The sequence below is a fragment of the Nyctereutes procyonoides genome, unplaced genomic scaffold (assembly GCF_905146905.1).
Source record: "Nyctereutes procyonoides isolate TBG_1078 unplaced genomic scaffold, NYPRO_anot_genome, whole genome shotgun sequence".
NCBI lineage: Eukaryota > Metazoa > Chordata > Mammalia > Carnivora > Canidae > Nyctereutes > Nyctereutes procyonoides.
The window spans coordinates 5,307,918-5,317,993 of record NW_026575142.1 but is presented as its reverse complement, the minus strand read 5'-3'; the positions used below and the strand labels follow the sequence as shown (position 1 = coordinate 5,317,993).

At 45.4% G+C, this 10,076-nt stretch overlaps 1 protein-coding gene across 1 annotated transcript in view; it reads right to left on the bottom strand.

Moving 5' to 3' along the window:
- Positions 1-674: 674 nt before the first annotated feature.
- Positions 675-10,076, bottom strand: part of FRZB (frizzled related protein) — a 31,294-nt gene continuing 21,892 nt past the window's right edge. Inside the window, exons 3-6 of the mRNA XM_055308174.1 lie at positions 9,170-9,235; positions 4,953-5,157; positions 4,518-4,581; positions 675-1,061 (exon numbers count right to left, since the gene is read on the bottom strand). Of these exons, the coding sequence (XP_055164149.1) occupies positions 945-1,061; positions 4,518-4,581; positions 4,953-5,157; positions 9,170-9,235 (452 nt within the window). The 3' untranslated portion in view covers positions 675-944. The remainder of the gene's footprint in view (positions 1,062-4,517; positions 4,582-4,952; positions 5,158-9,169; positions 9,236-10,076) is intronic.

Here is a 10,076-nt window from a genome sequence, read left to right as displayed (position 1 = left end):
TTCTAGAGCTACGCATCTTTTAAAAGCAACACCGCGGTGCCCGTGCATGCATACTGCCTCTCCGGGGTCAGCGCAGCAAGTCAAGATTTATCTTAAAAGATTGGGGTGGGGGGGAAGACTTACGCCAATGGGTTTATGTCCAGGGAAGCGAATTTAACAGAGCTCCGCTGCTAACAGCAGAGGTCTCCTTACAACTCACTTCCCTAGTGCTGATTAATATATTCAGAAGCAACCCAAGTGTATTGGCCAAAAGAAAAACGCTACTGGTAACACCCCAACGGCTCCCGGTTTCAGTTGTGCTTCTCAATCAGGCGAAATGTTCTCTCCCCAGCTACCAGCACTATTTATTTTGCTTCCTGCCAATCTTGCAAATAATTTATCTTGTGTGTCGTTTCCTCATAAATGTTTCCCGGTGCTTGATTGCTCTGCCTGTGTGGCGTCTGATTTCAAACTGCCATTTTACCTTTATAAACATTCAGAACTTTGAAGCGCGAGGAGAATGCCCAAAAGGCATGTGAAAATGAGGCGACCGTAATTAGAGGTGCAGACTCCGTTTCACGGCGCGCCTGGCCTTCTGCGTGTGCCCCAGAAGTCTCCCTTTGCATCCGGGATTGCATCCCCAGTCTGGGTGCAGGACAGCAAATTCACATTTACTCCAGCAAAGAGCACCTGGTATCAACATGTTTAATTTATTATTATTATTGCAAAGAACAGTTTTCCCAGGATTAGTGAAACAGAATACATATATTTAAGGATCTGCACTCAGACCACAAAAAAAAAGAGAGAGAGAAACAGAAACAGAGAAATAGAAGTAATATCAGTAACCACATGATTTTTGTGGTAAAAAATAGAATATGGCGTGCAATAGTGCAATTTTCCTTTGCTGATCCAGCAACGCAAGTCTTAGTAGGAAGTCCACTGGTGTTCTTTCTGCATTTCAGGATTTAGTTGCGTGCTTGCCGGGGGTTGGCGTTCCTGCCAGACTTCTGACTCTGGGTGGAATCACTGTGGCTAGAATCACTTTTATTCAGTCCAAGATGACGGAGCTTCATGTCCCAGCGCTGTGAAATTCAAAACAGGAAATGGTCACGTGCACATATCACCAGGGTCATCATTACAATTATTCTAACAACTAAGCAAGGCCGCAAAGTCAGGTCTCAAAAGCATTTTCCAACAGCATAAGCCTTCGCTATCTCAGGGTAACAAAACTGGTGCTAAATGGACATGATTCTCTGATCATAAGAAGCACAAAACTGGCCACCTCTGACGTATCAATGATGTTTTCATATCAAACCTTCAACTCAAAATCTCCATGTCAAGTGATGACAAAAGAATCTATCAAAATCTGCAAGTATTTCTGCAAGTGACATACACAAATCTGGCACTTCACAGGTGACCAACAAATGGAAGCTTCACACGGGGAATTCGAAGGGTTATTTTTCATCTTCTCTTATGACACATCAGAACACAGTCTTTTAAAACATATGGAATTTAAGCAGTGAAAAAAATAGAAATTTGGGGGGGCAAATGGGATCTCTTAAAAACGTCTACCAAGTGGACCAATCACAACGGACAGGGTTCTGCACTCAAAGTTTTCCAAAGCAGACATCACCAACATTTCTAATAACCACAATCAAGCCCACTGATAACTCATATTAACAATGCCAACAGTGTCCACATGTGAACTAATTAAAATTAAAAGGGAGTTATATTTTGAGTATCACAGCTAGTGAATAAGGACTACAGCTATACTTCTCGAATTTCAATAAATATAGAAATAACTGGAGATATTGTTAAAATTGCAGGTTCTCATTCAGTAGGTCTGGGATGGGGCCCAAGATTTTCACACCTAACAAGCTCCCAGGTGATGCCAGTGTGGCGGGTCCAGAGACCACACGTCGAGCAGCAAGGAGCTAATTTGGTCCAAAGGCCCAAATTCAAATCCAAATTCCATTGGTTACTGTGCAAAGTTTCTTGAACTTATTCAACCTCATTTTCATCATTAACACATTGGAATTAATAATAGAATATACTTAGAAGACAGTTACAATGATTATCAAATAAAAAGTGTATAAAGGGCTTAGTACATAATAAATTATCATTTTTCAATTACTGTAAGGAATTCTTTATTTTAGCATAGTCTATTCCACAATCTTACTGTTTTTCATATGAGAAAATAGTCTGATTCTCAGCTGCCCAAGGCAGACCAAATATTTTGATTTGAACAACCTAATATGTCAGAGACTTAGGTAAACAACCATTTGTACAGCAAAATCATAAGAAGGTCTTTATTTCTAATTCTATTCACTGAGCAAAAAGAAAAAAAATCAGCTGAAAAGGGAAATTCATATCTGAAAAAAAAGTGTCCTCCATAAAACTTTTTGACATCCTCAAATTGACTAGAAAACTAAAGTAAAAATCGCAATAATTCTAGCCAAAAGAGATTTTTCTACCCAAGATCTTTAGCCATGAGTATCTGCATGTGAATTAGAAATTGGGTTCACATTATGGGTTTAGTTCTTCCCTTTAACATGTTTAAATCCAGACTGAGAATATAAAGGATTTCACAACAATTCTGTGAGTAGAAAGCAATGGACACCATATGTTTGCCTAAGAAACAGGATAAACGGGATCTCTGGGTGGCGCAGCGGTTTGGCGCCTGGGCGTGATCCTGGAGACCCGGGATCAAATCCCACATCGGGCTCCCGGTGCATGGAGCCTGCTTCTCCCTCTGCCTATGTCTCTGCCTCTCCCTCTCTCCTTTTAAAAAAAAAAAAAAAAAATTAAAAGAAAAAAAGAAACAGGATAAACAAGCCATGCGTCCTGGGTCTTTACATGCTAGTCATTGTTTTGGTACCAAAAGAGAAGCAGCAAGCCTCGTTACATGCTTTGCAGCAGGGATGTTGAAAGGTCTTCCAACTGGTACAGGAATTTAGGACAAATTCCTGTTCTGCATTAGCAAGCAGAAAACCAAATTAAAAGAACAGTAAGAGATTCCAACGTACTGAAGAGCCACTTTTTTTTTTTAATTTTATTTATTTATTTATTTATGACAGTCACAGAGAGAGAGAGAGAGGCAGAGACACAGGCAGAGGGAGAAGCAGGCTCCATGCACCGGGAGCCTGACGTGGGATTCGATCCCGGGTCTCCAGGATCGCACCCCGGGCCAAAGACCGGCGCTAAACCACTGCGCCACCCAGGGATCCCCTGAAGAGCCACTTTTTAATAAATACCAAAGTAACTGAAAAGAGATACAAATGGACAATTCCCACAAGCCTGAACCCGAAATGCATCTCCCTTTTGACAAACACACTGGGGGCGGGGGGGGGGGGGAGAAAGAACTTACTGAAGGATAGTTTCTCCCTGCAAAATAATAATAACAAAATGCCCTTTACTTTTGTAGGTCACTTAGGCTCAAATGTGTCTGCTGTGTCAAGTGCCAGATGTAGAAGATAAACCGCCCAGGGGTGTTTAACTTACCCTGTAAATGTTTCCCAAGCCTTCAAACTCACAGAAGGAAGAGGATGTATTATGTTCGGTACAATTCTCACTCTTTCTTTCTCCCTCCCTGCCCACTACACACACACGCGCATGAGCACCCTTTTCAATTCTTGGCCATTCTATGCATACGTTCCTTTCTTTGAAACAGATTTGCTTCGTAGAGTAAGAAGAAATGAAACCCAACTTTCTACAGTAAGGTAATTTACTGTGATTTTTAAAAAACCCATCACTTCCAGAATCTGAGAATAACTGGCTTAAAAATAAAGCTGTGCGACTGCTCTAAGGACCTAACTGAGCCAGGTCTCTTACACGCAGATGAATCTGGCTGCACCTTGTACGGAAGAACTGGGGTCTATGATTTGGGACACTGGTAGTTTCCTGCCCATCATCCATCCGCCCCCCCCTTCCTGACTCGCAGAACTGCAATCTGTTCAAAGAAGCAATATGCCCAGCTAAAAAAAAAAAAAAAAAAAAAAAAAAAACTACATTTGCCAGCCTCTCTTGCAGCTAGGGATGGATACGAGACTAATACCTAACTATAAGTTGCCTTTTCACCTCTCTTTTTTTCCTCCCTAAAATGTAGGTGCGATGCTGGAGGTGACCTCCAGGTGAACTTGAGCACGGCAGTGATATCCTTTCAAAGGGCAGAAGAGTAAGGCAGGAGGAGCCTGGAGCCCTGATGATAACGTGCAGCCACCCAACCAGGACTCGACTCCCCACAGCCAGATTTCTCGTTGCGAGAAATGAGGCTATTGTGGTTAAATCTCTGATACGCTTACAGAGAATTCATTCCTCAAATTAAACGGACATTAAAAACAAAGTCCAGGGGTGTCTGAGTAGCTCAGTCAGTTCAAAACAAACTCCATCCTTAGAATTTCACACACACACACACACACACACACACACACCTCAGGTTTTAGTATTTCTCACACTCCTAAGGGCAACTCTTTCGTTTAAATGACAAATGGCTGATTTTCTACTTTTATTTTTTTTATGAACACAAAGTACAGGCTTACCTTGACTTTTTTACCAAGTCGATCCTTCCATTTCTCAGCAATAGACCCTTCCACCAACAGTAATCTGTAATTTTTTTAAGAGAAGCAACCATTTTTGACAGGTTAAAACATGTTCTTGAGAAATACAGGAGTCATGGGTCAAAAAAGCTTTCCTGTTCATTCTAGGACAGCCAAGTTTTAGATTAGCAACCCTCAACAATCTACGAGTCACGGGCTCCTTTAAGAAGAAATGATGCTATGATCTCTCCCCCCAGAAAAATGCACGCCCGCAAACCGCACACCTACACTTTGCTACCCAATCCATGATAGTGAAGGACTGAAACCTAACTATCGTCCCCTAGCAGGTGGACAGGGCCCCAGGTCAGAACCGCAGAGTAAGAGGTCGGGAGAAATGCAGTAAAGAGAGGCAAGCATCCTGCACCAGGGAGCCACTACCTGGCGCGCTCCTCATCCTCGTAGCCCATGATGACGTACTCCTCGTTGACGCTGAGCGGAGGACACAGGCAGCCAGAGCTGGTGTACAGGTTAACGGTGTCCCTTGGAATGTTTACCAGGGAAGCCTTTAGAATCTCCTTCACCTCAACGACCACAGTCACATCATGGCACTTGGTCTTTACTTCTTTAACTTTAGCCCGAATGACTGGATAAGAGAAAATAAAGCTGAAATGGTAAAACGACACACAACAGATGCTCCATTCCAAAAAGACAAGTCGGCTTTCTCACGGTCGATGCGTGAAAGTCAACCAGGTAGTTCTTTTTTTTTTTTTAAAGATTTTATTCATTTATTCACAAGAGACACAGAGAGGGACAGAGACACAGGCAGAGGGAGAAGCAGGAACCCTGTGGGGAGCCCGACGTGGGACTCGATCCCAGGTCCCCAGGATCAGGCCCTGGGCTAAAGGCAGCGCCAAACCTCTGAGCACCCCCCCCCCCCGGGCTGCCCTAAGCAGGTGTTTCTGCCTTAGGTGGAGGGGAGTGGCACACGACACAACACACCTGTCCCCTTTACTGGTCAGCCCTGACCCCCTTCCAATTCGCGGGCACAAACATATTCGTGCACACACACACACACACACACGTGTGCGCCTGTATCTCATTGTGAGAAATCCACTTAAACAAAAGTTGAGTGAATCTGATGTGATTTTCCTCCAAAATTTTATTTTGAGTGTGTGCATATGTGCTTTCAGTTGTGGCCAACAGGAATTTATATTAATTTCACGCTAGGTAAAGACCTGGTACTTAGATACGCTGTTTCCTTCCACTGTGTCCGCGGCACCATATGCCTCTCCTGGTGGAGACCCTGGCACCCAACTTGGCTCACAAAAGCCAGCTTCACGTCTCCATACAAACTGTCTTAAAAGTACCAATTCAGCTGCAAAGTATTTGACTCAGAATCTAGAAAGTACAGTGCTGCTTCTACGCTGTATATTCCATCCCTTGGAAAAGCCAGATTTTTTAGATTCCTCTTTCTGATAAATGAGCTTTCCTTTCTTTTTTTTTTTTTCTTTTTTTATCTTTTTTTTGGGGGGTGGGGGTGGGTGGTGAAAAAGCCTGCAAAGACATAAAAATGTCAACTAGCAAGAAGCTAGTGGCTTTTGGCCCAGCTCCCTAGTCCCATACCCAGGGATGTTATACAGAAAACTACGCAGTGTATTCAAATGAATCCACTTTTTGAAAGCCTCTAAGCACATATCTGCATACTCCTTGCATCTGGGTGCCTTCCCACGGATTTTAGGGTCTTTTAGACTACAAAGGAATGGAAAAAAAGTACTCCATGAAAACATAAAGCCAGCTAATAAACCGTATCCCCCGTCAATGCCCCAACCTCACGCAGAAATGTTCAGCAACATTCCATCAGTAGGACAGATGGTGGATAGAAATTAAGTTGCTGATTCTAAAAGCTTCAGGACAAAACCTCATTTTTGCTCCACAGGTATTTCAATTTCCTGAGAAAGCAGGAGCACTCCAGCGCACGGAAGAGCGCCAGCCAGCCGTCCCTGCGGGTGCTCCTGGGGAGCAAAGGAATCCCTTGTCTCTCAAGCCCGTTTTTGAACAAGAAATAAGATGGCCCTTTTTGAAATGTCACTTGGGAGAACTGATGATAAATCGACAGCCCTGGCTGGCAGACATTTCTGGGTGTCCTGGTTTATGTAAATGTGCTTCACAGCTTCCATCAGCTCTCAGAGATTAGCAAACTGTGCAAATGTTCTCAAACTAATGATTTATTTACCCAGTGTGTCTACTATTTTCATTAGAAATTTTTAGCACATGTCCCCACTCCAAAATAAATATCCCTCTACAAGACTGACTTTATTATTCAAGTAATTTGGTTCAAGCTCAAGAGCTTTTACTGAATTCATCTGAATGAAGCAGAGATTGTCTGAAGGACCTTTTACCCCCACCCCCACTTTGTTTTCTCATTGGAGGCAGGCAGATACTAGTGACCAAAATCACCATATTTTAGAGTGTGAATTGCATTTGCTTTTCAGAGTTCTTCCTTCCATTTAAGCATCTGAGTGCCCGCCTTCCCCCAAAGCAGCTCTGAGTAGGCAGCAGATGCGTGAACATCCTCAACTGTGGGCAACCCGGTCATTATTTGGGTACGAGGAAGAAAGGATCTCCTTCCCATTGATTGTGAGCTGTATTCCATTTTACGCCGTAATATTCCCTCGGCTACCTTGTCAAAGATCTCCTCTTTCCCTGACTTGCAACCCAAGTATTAGTAGTATTTCGACTTTTAACCAAAATACGCAGCACCCACCGTCACAGCACTAAGAAAGTGAGACAGAGTGCAAACTGATAAGAGAAGTAAAATAAAGTCAACGAAATGTCCCTGAAATAACATTTTCATTATGCCTTTGTTTTTAGCATAACTATACTAAACGTTCACCTAACAGTTTTCAATCTTGAAGAACTAATCTCCTAAAAAATCAAGAACCTCCATTCCCATGATTTTTCACATCAGTTTTTAGAGGAATGGGTTCTCAGAGGAGCAGCCAGGCATTTGGCCTCTCAGGAAAACATGACCTTTCGACCTTGCACAGTGCATCCACCACCGGCTAAGAGAAACTGGATTCCTCTTAGGATGAGTGGTAAGCAAAAAATAAAAATGGATTCCATTGGAAAAAAAAAAACTTGGGAAACCATTTATTTCAAAGAGATTTACTTACACTGAGAATTTCCTATTATATACCTTCTAATACACAGTTTCATAGATATTAAAGATTATTCTTACGGAGTCTTACCGATTTCTCTCCTTCTGATTCCCCACAGTACAGAAATAGAAACAAATCTGTGCCGTATGTCCTGCGTCCTCTAAAAGGAGGCACATAAATTCAATAATAAAATGCCCATTCTAATAATAAACTTTCCTTTAAGAATCTAATCGTCACGTTCATTCGTTGACTCAGCATCAACAGAGATAGTCCTGCAACCCTTTATCAATCTCATAGACATTAAGGGGGAAAAGTCACAATAAGATGCCTCTGGATGGCAGCAAATGTTGACTTGTCCCTCACATTATCAGCTGGGAAATTCTGAGCCTGCAAAGATAGTGGTAATTGGTATTTGTGAGTCTGAAGCCCGCCAGGGCCTAAAAGTATATTCTAAATAATTAAGAAAGGACAACCCAGGTTCAATAGTCACTGATGGGACGCCTGGGTGGCTCAGTGGGGGAGCTCTGCCTTGGGCTCAGGTCGTGATCCCGGGGTCCTGGGATCGAGTCCCGCCTGGGGTTTCCCCGCAGGGAGCCTGCTTCTCCCTCTCAGTGTCTCTGCCTCTGTCTGTATGTCTCTCAAGAATAAGTAAATAAAATCTTTTTAAAAATATTATCCCTGATAAAATCAGGGTAGTACTACATCTCACGGGGCAGGTGTACGGGACGCACCCAGCACAGCACTTGGTAGGACAGGAGGCCTTGTCCCCCTCAGTGAAGCCTGCGGCTACATGTGGGTTGGTGGCTCTCCAGCTAATAAGGTTTCAACAGGAGGTCACTCTCCGGGGTCCAACTAGAGCAACAAAGCCATTTCCTTCACTGCACACGAACACCTTCTGTCCGTGTCACCTTCCAACTAGGTCACCACATTCCAGCAGACAGATCGACGACGGAGACACCAGGTTGTGCTGTCAACCATGCATCCCTTGAGCTGGGGATTGACCCCTGCTCCCCACTGCAGGCAACTCGCCCCGAGGCTCCAAGCTGGGCTGGGCCTTGGCCTCTGGGGGAAGGAGGGGCCCCCACCGCACCGCACCCGCAGGGCTCCGGGTGCCAGCCACACTCACCCCCAGGCTACAGAACACAGCATGTGGGGCTGGGGCTCGGCCCTGCAGCGCCCTTTGGCCCAGGGCGTGACCTGGGATCGCGGGATCGGGTCGCCCCTCTGCCTCTGTCCCTCTCTGTGTGTCTCATGAATAAATACAGAAAAGTCTTTAGAAAAAAATAAACATAAAAAGTTAACTTTAAAAAATCAAGCATTTGTTAAGAATTCCACCCGTGGGGTAAAGAAAAAGACAGAATTTTGCCCAGGAGACATTTTAATTATTTGGCAGGGACGGGGCACTTGCACTTAAAAGTTGTCCCTGTTTGGCTGTATTTTTAGATCGCTCTGCGCCCCCCCCCCCGCGCCCCCCCAGCCCCCAGACGTCACCCTTACCGTAGTTGTAGTTGTTCCGGAAGTAGGTCTTCTGCGTGGCTCGGACAGGCTTACATTTGCAGCGCTCTGAAAAATACAACGTTTTTGGTTTTGGCCCAAAATGCAACCTGAGCTTTCTTTTTTATTCAATCACGTTTTTTTTTTCTTGGTAGGAGGAGCTGCAGCTGGGGGTGAGGGTGAGGCAGCTCCTAGCAGCACCTCCTCCCCTCCATCACCCATCCTCCCCCATCCCCCCATCCTCCCCATTTCCCATCCCCCATCCTCCCTCTCCCCCACCCTCATCCTCCCCCATCCTCCCCATCCCCATCCTCCCCATCCCCCATCCTCCCCATTTCCCCTCCCCCATCCTCCCTCTCCCCCACCCTCATCCTCCCCCATCCTCCCCATCCCCATCCCCCATCCTCCCCATTTCCCTTCCCCCATCCTCCCTCTCCCTCACCCTCATCCTCCCCCATCCTCCCCATCCCCATCCTCCCCATCCCCCATCCTCCCCATTTCCCTTCCCCCATCCTCCCTCTCCCCCACCCTCATCCTCCCCCATCCTCCCCATCCCCCATCCTCCCCATTCCCTCATTCTCCCCATTCCCCCTCCCCTATCATCCGGGCCACGGCCCAGCGGGGTGAGGCGCCTGTAACTGGCGCCCGAGAAGGCTTCCTGAGCCGTGGATGGCACCTGCTTACGTTTTGATGCAGAAAAAGGAAAAAAGAGCAGAAAAAGGGAAAACAAGCAAAGATTCTTTCCGAATCACAGAAAGCCAACACGAGAGGGGTCCTAAGTGTTTTCTATCAGGACGCCCCGCAGAAGGGAGATGGCCCTGCAGGCCCGGCCGGCCGCTGTCCTCCCACCAGGGCCCGGCTTCCTTGCAGCTGAGCTTCCCGGCCACGGCCCAGGAGGGCAGCGGGCACC